Source organism: Dermacentor andersoni, chromosome 3 (genome assembly GCF_023375885.2).
Source record: "Dermacentor andersoni chromosome 3, qqDerAnde1_hic_scaffold, whole genome shotgun sequence".
Taxonomy (NCBI): Eukaryota; Metazoa; Arthropoda; class Arachnida; order Ixodida; family Ixodidae; genus Dermacentor; species Dermacentor andersoni.
Window position 1 is genome coordinate 45,345,952 of NC_092816.1, and position 15,284 is coordinate 45,361,235.

General features: G+C 46.4%; 1 protein-coding gene across 1 annotated transcript in view; it reads left to right on the plus strand.

Moving 5' to 3' along the window:
• Nucleotides 1-15,284, plus strand: part of LOC126516347 (uncharacterized) — a 55,419-nt gene that overhangs the window by 36,913 nt on the left and 3,222 nt on the right. The window contains exons 16-20 of the mRNA XM_055078209.1: nucleotides 1,402-1,482; nucleotides 4,302-4,385; nucleotides 9,056-9,236; nucleotides 13,573-13,740; nucleotides 15,006-15,140. Coding sequence (XP_054934184.1) covers nucleotides 1,402-1,482; nucleotides 4,302-4,385; nucleotides 9,056-9,236; nucleotides 13,573-13,740; nucleotides 15,006-15,140 — 649 coding nt within the window. The remainder of the gene's footprint in view (nucleotides 1-1,401; nucleotides 1,483-4,301; nucleotides 4,386-9,055; nucleotides 9,237-13,572; nucleotides 13,741-15,005; nucleotides 15,141-15,284) is intronic.

Sequence of the window (15,284 nt, forward strand, 5' to 3'; positions counted from 1 at the left end):
GGTATTGTGTAAGAGTCCACCTAGTGGACATGTCAATTCCGTCTGCTGCTGAAGTGCTGATTGGCTGTGGCGCGTCGCTGCTGCAGTAGAGCACAGACGCACAGCCCAGCCCAGCCACTCAGAACTTCAACAGCAGACGAAATGGACATGTCCACTAGGTGGACTCTTACGGAATACCTTCCAAGGTTAAATCCCTGGTGTACCTTTTTATTGCTGAGTGAATTATTACCCATGAGAAAATTGTTTCGTGCGAGCAGCCCGCAATATGTATAACGTAAACCCGAACTAGTACCATGGACGTCGCGTACGTGGGCTGCCAACTAGTCGACTGACGTTGGCCGAACCACCGAGAATAATCTAAATAATTAAGCAGGAAGCGCTGGCGCGGCTATCGTTTAATTATAACATGGAAATGATGGTTAGCACATAGATCTTTCTGTTGTACGTGCTTGTGGCTACAAGCGTACCCGCGACGTTACTTATTGCAGTTAGTCTGAATTCAAAAATACTGATACTTTCTCTTAGACGCACTTTCTCTTAGCAGCAGTCTCTGCGTATATGCGTAATTGTTGCAAATTGTGACATTTATAACGCAATATGTTGCTAAATTCAAACGACCAGCTGGCGAAGTCACGATGCCGTTTCAAGCTACATAGAAAGACGAAGTTTAGGCAAGTTTTATTCTACTAACCACCATTACCATGATGGCTGAACCGCCATATGCTTGAAGCTACCGCCGGTAGAAGCGCTAGGGTTCCATCGAGTAATTTCTGTACAAAACTCTCTATCGCTACCCTCGTTTACATGAAAACGACAGGAACAGGTCGAGTCAGAAGTCTATCTCAGACACGAACTTCTGTCTTACGCGAACTCGTCGTACCTGACGAGTCGTGAATGTTGGGACAGCCTGCGTCGAGGCAAGAAGTAAAACAACGTGTCTGTTTAATTGCACATGGATGCGCGAACTCCCGGACCCGACCCGTCCCCGCGTATGCATGTGGTCTTCATATGGGTCGGGCTGGGTCAACCTAACCAGTGCAGTCGGTTTCGCTCAGCACCATCGGCTAGCAAGCAACACGACAAGCACATTTTGTTCCCGCGACAAGCAGAACTTGACTCGTTTTTCGTCAGGTTCACGTAAACCCCTGTATATCGGCCTAATGGCTGGTGTTAGGCTTACCGATTCACATCGACAGATGTGCTGCAGCATAGACAGATGACAGAATGATAGTTGCTGGAAGTACATGGCTCGACGCAACATTATGGCTTTACACAACGAGCTTATTTTTTCTCAGTTTACTCCTATTTCTGACGCAACACCTATAATCTTGACACTACCATTGGTGTAGTGAACGTACTCTGGTAAAGCTTAGTGTAACACGCTGCTCTATCATTCTACAGCGATGTCATGCAGAGCGCGGAGGATCACCGGAGCATTTGCACTGCGGCGGCCAAGAAGTTGAGGAAGCTAGGACCCGTAAGGTGGGTGTACGAAATCTCGTCCAACTAGATCTGTGAAAGCCTCTGGTGCAGAGCAGTGTTTCTAAGTTGCATTAGTTTAGGGCACTTCTGCTATAGCTAAACGACCACTCCTATACCGACACTAGCGGCTTGTTAAGCGAGAGTAGACAGAAAAAGAAAGTGCGGATGACGATGCTGATGTCAAGTTCCCACAACAGCTGGCCATGACCTCAACGATTTTGACAGCTAGCTACTGGTGTGTAATTACTTGTTTATCGGTGACAACGGAACATACATGAGCATTGACGATAAAAAAGAATTGACCAAGGAAGCTTAGAGATCTTTTCCTACGCGAAAACGGCCCATATGAGAGAAATTACTTCGAAATCCACGACGTCGCGCTGACGTGGTGGCGCTTAGGTCTGGGCGTGAAATTCGAGATAAGAATGCGTGGCGTTCGTTTTCTTTACTTACTAAGAATCGTTCATCTTTCTTGCAAATAAATAAAAACTGCGGTTATTTAAAGAACGTATCTGACAGTCTACCCTGACTTAGGTTTGCTATTTAGCATACGCGTCAACCTGTGAACTTTCAACTGCGTAATATTTCCGACGATGACCAACGGCCCTTACGACAACATAAAGCTTTGCGAATATGGGCCCGTGGTTCGTAGAAGCGAGTATTACAATACACTGTTCAGGGCAGTCAAACCCTTGCCAGTATTCTGTCTAACGTTTAGAACGCTCGAACTTTCGTTCGACGCAAACAAGGCACAAGTAGAAAGTGCCACGCGCCAGTGCTCCTTTAAAGGGGGGCAACCACGTGGCAACGTATTCCCGACGTATCTATACGGCGTATTGGCGCGTAGATCTGCTGCGTGTAACCCGCCGTGGTTGTTTAGTGGCTATGGTGTTGGGCTGCGAAGCACAAGGTCGCGGGGTCGAATCCAGGCCACGGCGGCCGAATTTCGATGGGGGCGAAGTGCGAAAACACCCGTTTACTTAGATTGAGGTGCATGTTACATGTGGTTTAAATTTCCGCAGTCCCCCACTACGGCGTGCCTCATAATCAGATCGTGGTTTTGGCACGTAAAACCCCATAGTTCTGCTGCGTATACATTTTATAGCGTGCTGTGTAAGTGCACTAATGTTGCGGACGAAGAGAGCGAAGATGCGTAGCAACTCCATTTTTTTTTTCTGTACTTCCTCATCGCTACATCTCAAAAGTATCGCGCATTCTACGTTGGTAAGAACCTTAACCTTGACGTTTTAATGCGAAAGCATCATGCGGCTCATGAGGGGGAAATTGCAGCGTTGGTCCTAAGTGAGCTAATGGAGGCAGTTGATGACGTCAGTTAAGGCAAAGGTAATGCATTATGCGGCTCATGAGGCGGAAATTCCAGCCAAGATGGTCATAAGTGAGCTAATCGAGGCAGTTGATGACGTCAGTTAAGGCAAAGGTAATGCATTATGCGGCTCATGAGGCGGAAATTCCAGGCAAGATGGTCCTAAGTGAGCTAATTGAGGCAGTTGATGACGTCAGTTAAGGCAAAGGTAATTAGGGCAGGTTTAATTAAGATAGTGTTCACTACGGGCACTCAAACTCACGTCCATTGGTGAGAGTCGAACCCACGACTGTTGGTGTTAGTTAAGGCACACTTAAGTAAGACAGTTAATTAAGGCACTCGAAACCACGACATTTGTAGTTTCATGAAAGAGTTGGTGGGAAATAATGATTTGGCGAGAGTCAAACCCTCGAACTTTGGTGGAAGTCGAAACCACCACATTTGGTTTTAATTAAGGCGAAATTAATTAAGGTAAAGCTAATAAAGAGGAAGCTTTAGCTTGGGGGCTCCTATACCTAAATACATGTAAAAGGAGAATTCGTTTCTCTCGGTAACGACTGCACCAAATTCGACGAGGTTCGTCGTACTTGAAAGAAAAACTTAAAATCTAGTGAGTGTTGGTTTCGAATTTTCAATTTAGGTTGTCAGTTTATCAATTAAAAATTGGAAAAAATTGAACATTTTCACAAAACGAAACATCAGGTTTAGAACTCTCTAACTTAGCAAGAAAAAATGACATCCCAATTGTATGAATTGTATCTCATAGTACATCTAAAGCGGACGAAATTGATATGTTACATGTGAATATAAAGAAATCAGTAATATGGAAATACAGCTTTTGCAGAACCCTTGTACACAACGTAAGAAATTCGCGCAAGACATAAATTGACACACGGAATTTGTCCGCTTTGAATGATTTAATGAATACCGTTTACAGAAAGAACCGCTATATCTGTTCTTGATGCAGAGCTATTAATTTATAAACTTCGTGCGTCTATATTTTTCGAACATGCTAATTTTTAAAAAAAATTCTTTTAACAATATACAGGCCCTAAATCGAAATTCCCCTTCCAACAACTACTAGAATTTAAATATTTCTCTTAAATGCTACAAATTTCATTAAAATCGATCTGGGGCTTAGCTCACAAAAGCTTTTTTTTTTTTTCGGTTTACATGTATTTGAATAGGCCACATCGGAGTTGGGCCCGAGCTAAAGCTTCCTCTTAAGGCACATGTTTAATTAAAATAGAGTTCATTACGGCACTCGAACCCACGACCGTTGGTGAGAGTCGAAGCCACAACCTTTGGTGTTAAGTAAGGCGAAGTTAAGTAAGACGGAGTTAATTAAGATATCGTTAATTAAGGCACTCGAACCAACCACCGTTAGCGGTGGTCGAACCCTCGACCTTTGGTGCAATGCTTTCGCATTCATCCACGTAGGGATAACTGAGTGCCCGTTGAATTTTTCACCCTTTTTTTTTCCCCGTTCTTTTAGCGGAATTGATTTCCTTCTGGTCTGCGGGCTCGTCGCTTACGCCCTGCTCATGCTCATGGCGCCGGTATTCCACTACAGCGTAAAGTGAGTAGCGATCTTTTTTTAAGGCTTACTAAGTTCACAAACGGGACAGCGTGACTGACTACTACTCTTCGGCACGACGTCGCAGAACGTCTAAGAAAGACACTGCGTTTAAACAACGCTCTTCGAAACGTTGGAGTGCACGGAGTAGTTTCAAAAAGCCCTTCGACCACAGCGCATTCGAGTACACGTCATGAACACTACGGTGGAATATTTTATCTGAGAAAACGAAAAGAGGGGACGTTCTATTTTTGACTGTGTTTGGTTGTGTAGTATATACAGAAACGTTCGACAATGCAGATTGTATTGTCCGGTGTGGTTTTCAATCCACGGAAACGGGTGAACGATGTACTGATAGAAATAGTGTGGACTTATGCTGGATGGTATACACGATTATAGCTGAGGAGCAGCTCAGAAGTGAGACAGCGCTTAATCTGTGACTTCCGTTTGCCCGCCCCGTCTAAGTGCCTTTTCTAAATTCGGCTAGGTATATTATTAAAGTGTAGTCCACTGGTGCTACAAGTGGACAACGCAAGTAACAGAGATCCGAGAAGAATATCGAGAAATAAAATCCGTCACGGGGATGCTAATATGCAAAACTTAGAGCGAGATAAGCAAGATGAGCTAGGAGGATTCCAGTGGGAGGGTAACAATGTTACTTTATGAAATAAAAACAAATCCGACAGCATCTTGCTTTCACCTAGCGCCTTTAGTCTTTTATGGCAATGCAATTACACGAACACTCCAGGCGAATTATCGCCGTATATATTTATGCGTATTTTATATACATCATAATAAAAGACATTGTATTGTTGTATTGTATACATTGTTTTTACCAGTGCCTTATTGCAAGGTTGATACTATACTGTTCAACTACCAAAGTTGCCCAAACCAGACCCGCGCTCTTGACTGGATTATTCCTCAGAAATTTTTTAGAATAGCAGTGCCAAGTACGGGTCCAAAAACCTTTCATTCACAGCGCACGTCTCTTTCTTTAAGTCTTCTTAGCCTACTAAAAAAAGTGCAAGAAAAGGAATATCAGCGTTCACGCTTCGAAAGTGATGTAATTTCATTGACGACGTTCTTTACGGGCGACGCAGTGACACTCACGCGACACCATTACGGGTCCTACATGGTGTGCTGGCGGTTTTGAGCACGTGCCAGAAATTCTGGCGCCCCCCGCGTACCTTGCCATCGCTGTCAGTGCTTCGCCCGGCTGGTGAATAGGCCAATGTATTTTCTCCGTTACTTTAAAGAACTTTTTTTTAGGCTGCACGACCTTCGGAATAGGCCCACGTTTTTGAGAGTGCCTTGTCTCCCGGACCGCCCATATCTTTTGTTTAGTAAAGATACACTTCCGGTAGCGGTTCTAAGCGCAAGCAGCTTGAACGAGCGCGTCTGAGTTTCATATATATATATATATATATATATATATATATATATATATATATATATATATATATATATATATATTGTTACGTGTGGAAAGACACAGACGAGAGATGCTATTTACACGCTATTTACACTGGAGCCAGGCAGCCAGGCTGACACTCGCTCGTGCCGAGGGCACCGACCAACTTCGTCGTTCTCGCGGCTGCTCGTCTCTCGCGGAATCATATCGTAATATTACCCCCCGGCGGCAAAAGCACCGTCACGGTGCTGTTAAATATCCAAGGGGCATGGAGAGTTGTAGGGCTTGAGTCGGGCAACGTGGACAATGTCACTGGTTGTCACAGCGGAGGACGTCGTGGGCGTGGCTAGAACGATTTCATAGGTGACATCGGTCACTTTGCGTATCACGCGATATGGGCCTGTGTAACAGAAAAGCAGTTTTTCACAAAGGCCGACTTTACGCGATGGGGACCAAAGCAACACGAGGGCTCCGGGCACAAAATGGACATCACGGTGACGGAGGTCGTAGCGTTGTTTCTGCTTGTCTTGAGCCGGTTCGCCGTTCGTTACTGGAAAGTACCCGGGCTCGCAGCGTTAAAGAAAGGAAATGCGGCCAAGACAGATGAAGATTATCGTTGTGGGGCAAATATACACCCCAAAGGGCGCAACCGTTTTTAGAGTGTTGTTGTGTGGCAAAAGGGTGTAATTTTGCTTAAGAGTGTAGCGAGCGCAGCGTTTTCAAGAAAGGAAGCGCAAACAAGGCAGATGACGATCATTGTTGTGCGGCAAATTTACATCCCAAAGGGTGTACATTTGCCTAAGAGTGTAGCGCTGTGCTGAAGGTGTCACAGAAAGCTGCATGGCGTGAACAGGATCAGCGCTTCAATGGCGTTTCGGGGTCGCATCTCGAAGGTATATGAGGTGAGAGCCAAAATAAACTATCGCCGCTCGTCAGAGCATCTAATGGATGAAAATTTAACTTTCGCGGTGCGTTCTGCTTCGACGCCTTCGACGGTGCGGTTAGCGCACGGCGCTCAATAAAGGCCACCAGCAGCGGCAGCCACAACACCGCCCAGGTACGGGATCGGCAGAGCCGCATGAGCGCAACATGACGGCAACTCAATTGCGTCGCTTTTACAGGCAGATGCACTACCCGTTTCTAGAGACATTATGGCCTTCTATGCTCGGGCCAATACCATGTCAGCACGATAACCGCGACGGCACAAACATGCCTCGAGCGACCGTATATGATTTCTATCGCAATATACGCGTATGTGCATATGTGCACATACACATATGTATACGCATATAAGTATGTGCGTGGCCCCTGTCACCACGTTGTGGAAGATACCGTGAGCTTGTATGCGATCCAAGGACAGACCGACCGGACGGACGGATACTCTTAGACACTCTTAGAGAGGCACTCTTAGATAAATTTACGCACACCTTTTGGGGTGTATACTTGCCACACACTCTACACTCTTAGAAAAATTAACACCCTTTGGGGCGTATCTTGTCCCACAACAATAATCGTCATCCGTCTTGCCCGCGTTTCCTTTCTTTAACGCTGCGAGCCCGGTACTTCCCAGTCACGAACGGCATGCGCGTTATCAGTGTGACGCAGCATTTTATTTCGTCATTCATCATTAGTACAGAAGGAGGTCCCGGAGTTACAAGAACTGTCAGGGGGACCTCCTATTAGTAATTTAACAATGCATTAATTAATACATTTTGGCAACATAGCAGCGACAGACATCAGAAAACGCGAAGTAGCGAGCGCCGAGTTTTCAAGAAAGGAAACGCAAGGAAGGCAGATGACGATTATTGTTGTGGGACAAATATACACCCCAAAGGGTGCAACTGTTTTAAGAGTGTAAGAAAAGTTTACACCCTTTGAGTCGTATCTTGCCACACAACAATAAACGTCATCTGTCTTGCCCGCATTTCCTTTCTTTGACGCTGCGAGCCCGGTACTTCCCTGTAACGAACGGCATGCGAGTTATCAGCATGACATAGCATTGCCGACAGGAAATTGTACCGACCGCAGCGTTTTCAAGAAAGGAAACGCAAACAAGGCAGATGACGATTATCTTTGTGCACAAAGATAATCGTCATCTGCCTCAAAGATAATCGTCATCTGCCTTGTTTGCGTTTCCTTTCTTGAACACGCCGCGGCCGCTACTTTCCTATCGAGAATGCCCTGTCATGCTGATAACGCGCATGCCGTTCGTGACTTGGAACCGGGCACGCAGCGGTAAAGAAAGGAAATGCGGGCAAGGCAGATGACGATTATCGTTGTGTGGCAAGATACGACCCAAAGGGTTCAATTTTGTTTAAGAGTGTACACTCTAAGAACAGTTTACACCCTTTGGAGTGCCCCTTCTGCCACACAACGATAATCGTCATCTGCCTTGATGCGTTTCCTTTCTTTAACGCTGCGAGCCCGGTGCTTTCCAGTAACGAACGGCACGCGCGTTATCAGCACGATAGCATTGCCGATGCTATCGTGCTGATAACGCGCGTGCCGTTCGTTACTGGAAAGCACCGGGCTCGCAGCGTTAAAGAAAGGAAACGCATCAAGGCAGATGACGATTATTGTTGTGTGGTAGAAGGGGCACCCCAAAGGGTGTAACTTTGCCTAAGAGTGTAGCTCACTTAATCCTGTTTGGCAGTCAAGTTCTTCATTCATCTATAGTGCTGAGGCGAAGTGTCGAGCGGAGAGACGTTTTGTAAGATACGGTGCCTAAAGGGACGCTAAAGGAAACGATTGGGTCGAGCTAGATTGAAAGATTAGACTTCCGTATAGTGGGAAATTCGTCATTTGCATACCGTGAACAGTGTTTTTGTAAGCGAGAAAAATGACGAAAATGAAAACTCGCAGTGGCGCCACCTGTTGTGGGCTATGGCACCCCTGATGTGACGTCACCACCGGCTGAGTCGCAAAGAGCGGCATAAGTCACGTGGCGATTCCCCCAACTCGTCCGTTCGGGCACGGGTATTTCAAATTGAGGAGCATTAGTGGGACCTTCGGCGGCAGTTTCGTACGCTAATAAGTGGTATATTGGCACACCTAAAAACGATGATAGACGTCTAGACGAATGATTTACCGACTTATAGCTCGACTTAATATTTTCCTTAGCGTACATTTGAATACAAATAAGATCGCGTCCTGCTAAAATAAAATGACAATTTTGTGTGTGTGTGTGTGTGTGTTTGGAAGGCTTGAAACCTCATTTCCGATCACCGGTTAAAAAAAAGGAGTGCTTGACTTGACTGCTCAGGGACAACCTGGTGGTATTCGGAGGCAGTTTTCTGATGATGACCAGCGCGATGCCTTGGTCGGCGAGCGATTACTGGAGCCCGCAGAACCGCATTGTCTGTTGGAGTGGAGTGGCACGTGACTTACCCTGGCCCGTGGTCATCGTCCAGAGCGCCGTCCAGCTCATCGCGCGCATCGTCGAGGTGTGCTCTTCGTGATAGAAATAAACCGTCCAACGTAGTCTATGATTGTTGGGAGACAGTTTCACTCCCTAAATGTTTCTGGGAAAACTACGAGAAAGTTGAATATTTTTTTTTGTTTCCTAGAGGTTTCACACGTAACATTCTCGTACAAAAAATAACAAATATGTGCTCTATTCTTTGTTATTGTTGTTTATCAACTTCACAACGAATGGAATGTAGGCAACGTTAAAGCCGGTTCCAGATAGACAGTCGAGAAATACGCGCGCACATGTAAACACACAAACTAAGTCTACAAAAAAAAATGATCGTAAAGACGAGAAAACATACTGAACCAGAAAAAGTGACCCATAGGTACCCTCGTTAATGAGAGGTCATATGCACTGTACAACGAAAACATTACTATGCGCATAGCTCACGAATTATGGTACTCAATGAAAACACTGAATAGCGTATCGTGTTTACATAACGGCAGCTTATCTCTCAATATATAAGCGTCCTCAGTAGTATTCTCTCAACACATAACACCATAAACAAATGTAAATTGCAAAATAATGTACACGGGCGCCCAAACTCGTCAGCATAGGCTATTCGTATGATATGATGCGCTTGACGCATTCACGGAGACTAAAGCAACGAAAAGAGTGGCCTGCATGCGTGGGACAGGGCGTCCTTGGCAATATTGACCCCAATTGGCAGCACGATCGAGTATGGCTTCTGTTCTGGGGAAGGGGGGGGGGGGGGGATTTAAAGGGTTAACGAAATTCGTCAGAATTTACGCCCTCGATCCTGTTCTCCTTTAGCTGTACTCCTCACTTGCAGCGTTTCAGCTGTTATACAACGTGGCAGCCCGATAATTCATTGCAAGCTCCGCCTATGAAACCGCCCTGTACCTGCTCTCTGTGACTGGGCACTCCGAAGCAGTTCCCGATGGGAGCCGACATGGAAAGAAATTCGCCTTGGCCGTCACGAAAACTAGCAGACGTAACGTGCTGGCGAACCTGTATACAAGCTACCTCTTACCTGGACAGCTAGTCTTTTTCCGACAGCATTCTTAGCAGGCACGTACCCAGGATGTTTTTTTCGAGGGGGCGGGGGTGGGGGGGGGCAAGCTAATGTACCTTTTCTATCCAAATGAGGGGGGGGGGGGGAGGTACGTTTGCTCGTACAAATGTGAATAACGCCCACCATTCACCATAAATACACGTAAACCCACAAAAGAGAAATGTAATAAGGTGTATGCTACAGGTACGCCGTGCGATACACCTCTCCTTTACTTGGCAAACAAAGAACCACGTCAAATGGACTCGCGCAGGAAAGAAGCCCAGAAAGAACACTGCCAAGAACCAGAAAAGAAGCGAAAGTGTAAAATAAAGATTAGTTTAGTAGAATAGAAATTAAAAGAGCACTTGGCAACAAAGGCACACGGACCGCGCGGAGTTAGGCTACTGCGCCAGCCAATCACAGAAGCAAACGAAATCGTCGTCATGCGGCCTTTTTCACAATGGCGTCGTACTTGATACCTCCGGAGCATCTGCTGTTCTTGAAGAGTCTTTTAATTCGCGGAAGCAATGAGGTGTGCAACAGACACCGACAAAATGCGTGGAGTCTTTAAAAGTCAGCGGTGCAGTTCATTTCACCGCTGCAGACGTTTTGCTCATGAAACTTCACTGTCAACTGAAGTGAAACTTCACAACAAATAGTTGTAGCGAAGCAAGCATGCTATTTCTGTTCAATAAAGAATTAGGCACTCGCCATTCCACTATGATGGGTGAGGGAAAAGGTATAAAATTACGCGTTAATAATTTTATTTTTGTAGTTACCGCCTTATTCGGGTAGCAGAAAAAGTTTGTAGTACGAATCATTTGCAGCCTCGCGGAGCAACAGTGGCTGGCAGTTATGAGGGCGTGGGCGGGGCATCATTGCAGACTTAAGTTGTATCCGAATATAGTAGCGTTATTTAAGTTAGCTGTGGAAGGATTATACAGACGTATATATTTACGGAACTATCGCAGTTCTTTTGGATCCCTCGTTTCTGCTCTAACAAGTGCCACGACCGACTCGTATTGTTATTTGGGAAGTTACGTAACGATGCGTGGCCGCCAGTCGCCTACAACCGCGTATGGCGCAAGAAGCTGTGATTCTAGATGTATACTGCGACCACCACGGAAGGTGAGAAACACACCTGCATGAGCACAGCAGAGAAGTGGCTACGTCAGGCGGCTCGACTGATAACTGTAGAAGCGTCATTCAGAACACATGGAATTGTCCTCCACTTCCGGTGGCGTTTTCTCTTTCTTTTTAAATAAAAAGATGCTGATCCATAAATATTTTCGTAAAAAACGGTTAAATGTGTTAATTTTCGCTTAATTTCTCAAATCCTTGCAACTCTAGTTTCCAGTTGGCAATTTTGCACAAGAAGAGCTGTACAATTAGGGAAAAACGAGACAAGTTAACAGGTTACAGTCATATTGTCTATGAGTTTTAAGGGTTATTGCAGGGTTTGATGATGGAGGCTGTCTCGCATCATTCTTTTTTCCACCTTATCTAACCCCTATCACGGGTATATGGTTCAGAGGATCTGTCGGCGTCGCGGCGAGCCGTCACTCGAGGAAATAATGAAACAAAATGAAAAGTTAAACGCAACTGGCATTTTCTCTGGTCATAACTCGTTCCACATGCATACAGGCCAGCTGACCACGAACTGAATCCCTTTCCTGTTCCCTGGATCAGTTTAAGCGAAGAAGTTTGAACAAACGAAGCAACAACGATGCGCGTGGCCGTTGAATAGACGCTGACAACTGAATGCATCTCGAGGTTATCGCACGGGCACCCAATTGATGAGGAAACCGGCCTTCACGTCCCGGGAGACGCCGATAACTACCGCCATCCAAAAGGAGGGGAAAAGGCAGCAGAATGTTGGCCGGGGAATAGCTGTCAAGTCTCAACATTGATCTGGCGGCACTTTAGGAATGTGTGTGTGAAGTGGTGGCGTGGGCGGGGTGGCGGCCCCCCCTCCCGCCCCCCTCCCCCCCGGGCCCAGCGTTTACGCGTGCGGGCTCTCCGTTTCCAGGACCTTGCCTTCTAACTGCTGTTGCCCGCTCGCACCTCCATGCCATATCGTCAAGTCTAGGCATCAGCAGCAGGTGGAAGATTTCATCGTTTCCGCTGAGAACCCGATGCCACAGTTTACGCGAGAGTTTCCTACACTTTGTGGTCCAGGATATCACTCCCGGGCCTCCCCTCGTAGCCGGCGAAACGTTGTTGCCGAAATCAAACGGGCAGACCAAGTTTTCAGGAGGTGTTGGCAGAACGCCGATGGCGGGACGTCAGCCCCACCGGCGGAGTAAAGAAATTTTCGGCACGATAAACCCTGCGCTGGCGAAAAGGCTGCGACGTCTGGCGTCACCTTGCCGATCAGTCTTACGGAATGCCGTCGCGGCTGAACGGGGAGCGCCCTGTGGAGACCGCGGTGTCTCCAACACACTGTATACACTGCGCTTAATTTCTTCTACACGCTGATAGTCGGCTAAGACGCCAGTCGACGCTTTCTCATTGTCCTAACTCCCACACCACCTCCCCGCCCCCCTGTAGACGGCCATATTATCTTCATTTTCCTGCATTTATTATGTCATTTATAAACTTATTTATTTAAATAAACAACCAATTCCTACATAATATAAAGTATGTTCTGTGACCGCCACAGTCCTAAGAAGTTTCATGTTCTGCGTGCTTAAGTGCACCTTGAAGTTTGTAAAATGTCAAACATTGCATATCGAAAAAACAAATACGTGTATGATTTAAGAGAGAATAACAGATGCTATACTTTCGACTGGTGACTTCTAGTGCACTTGGTAAGTACACATCATGTAGGAAAGAGAGAGAGAGAGCATGTATGCAGGCCAGCCGGAGTGAGGCAAGTGACAAGACGTCAAAACAAGGGCAGAGGCTTAACTGGACCACGTTTGATCGGGATCCCTACTTCGAAAAACGCAAACCAAAGGGGCTGCTAAGGCTGGCACCACATGGCTCGTCCAAAATAAAGCGCTAGATGGAAGCCTCTGTGACCTAGCGCCATCATTTCGCTCGTCCATCTTTCACTCAGCCAGAGGATACATGACAAGCGGCTGGCCATAATCACACGATGGTAGTACACAACGAGACCGACATTTGTGACAAAGTTAAGCCCTGTACAGTCGACCAGTGGTAGCTGTGCTAACTCGACGCGATGCTATCTTTTGTGACTGCATCTAATCGTTCTATCCGGTACAGGCACAACACTATAGCAGGAGTACAGTGTTGCTCAGTGGACTGGCTAGAGCGTGTCTTGTGGGCGCAGCGCAACAACCTGTTGGAGACCGGCTTCGCGACGGTCGGCACGGAGTTCTGGGCCTCCAACTCCCGGCTGACCAACCAGGTGCTGTTCGGCGCCGTGGGCAGCGTATTGGCCGAGATGGACGACAACCAGTCTCTCGGCCCCATCCTCATGCCCATCGTCCTGGACATTGTACGCGGTGCCCGACTTCCTTCGGTTACTTTGCGTCGTCGTTTTATCGAAGGATCACATAAAGGACGACATGTGCCATACGCCAGACAATTAGTAACGCCATAAGGCTCTTTCACAACTAGGCCAACACGACACCGATTTCGGTCTGCCGACTGTCGGTGCCAGCGTTCCTTTTTTTCTTTCGTGTCGGCGCCTCTGCCACACTGTACCGAGGCCGAGCTCTCCGCCGACCGTGGATAGATTGTCGCCGTCGGTACACTGTGACAGAGGCGCCGACACAAAGGAAAAAACGCTGTCGCCGACAGTCGGCAGACCGAAATCGGTGTCGTGGTGGCCTAGTTTTTAAAGAGCCTATAGACAGACAGACAACAAGGAAAGGCGAATACGTGATCCAGTCGAACGCTCGGTTGGTTATACTGAAGGGATAATTGGGATGAGGGATTGAAACGAAGAAGGAAAAGGCGAAAGGAAAGAAAGTTCAGATGTGCAGTAGCAGGCGCTCAGCGCCTGCAAGGGTCTTCTCAGGTCCGTTTATTTTAAGCAAGCAACACCATATTGATCGTATGGTTATCCTATATGACACCCAATAGGAATTTGGGTTACTGCATATAGCGCTTATATGGGCCAGTATAGGAAACTGATTGGCCGACTCATGTGCCTAGCCAGATTTAAGGATTGATTGATTGATTGATTGATTGATTGATTGATTGATTGATTGATTTATTGATTTTTCTTGGAGAAAGGTGTTGTAAAGTTTAGCTTGTGCAATTCAAAATACCGTCTATATGGTTAAGCTTAAACTATAGGCGCAATGACCACAATGACCAAGTTTCTGTACACCATGCATTTCCAGTTCGAAATTTTGACCGTATAAATTTGCGCTCGAAATACATTCTCTGACTTGTCTGGATGTACGAACAGTGTGAACTCATGTTATGCTAAATAAATACTATTATAGCGCTAAATAGTGTCATATTGTTTAAGAAGGCACTTGTGTGGAACGGGCCTATAAGAGCCCCACATATATTCGAATAATGTCAGTCCGCTACCCAATCCTATGTCATGGCGTGGGCCTAACAAACATCATTGCGCTGCAGTGTATAGAGTGATGGTCAGGTTTTAAGAGCAGCGAAATGATCTTTGCAACTTTTAACGTTTAAGGAACTATTGTACGCAGTCAAGTCTCTTGTAGCAGTTACACGAACTCTTTTTTTTTTTTAAACTCAAATGTCCGTCGTGAAGGTTGCGTTCGTTTTTAAACGCAGGCCAGAGAAACCAGGGTGTCTCCTGTGCTGTACGCGGTCCCCGTCGCCATGAGCGCGTCGTCCAACATGATCCTGCCCATTCGGCTGTCGCTCATCGTGGCGCACGAAGTCATCGACGTGCCCATGGCCCAACTGGTGCGGTTTTACCACTTCATCTCGTAGTTTAGGACGACAAAATGTTGAACCAGTTGGTAGGGATTCACGGTAGAAAAAAAAAAAAAAATTTCTGCAGGTTAGTGTTGCCTTTCCCGAGTATTTGCAGATAATTAAGTTTCACCA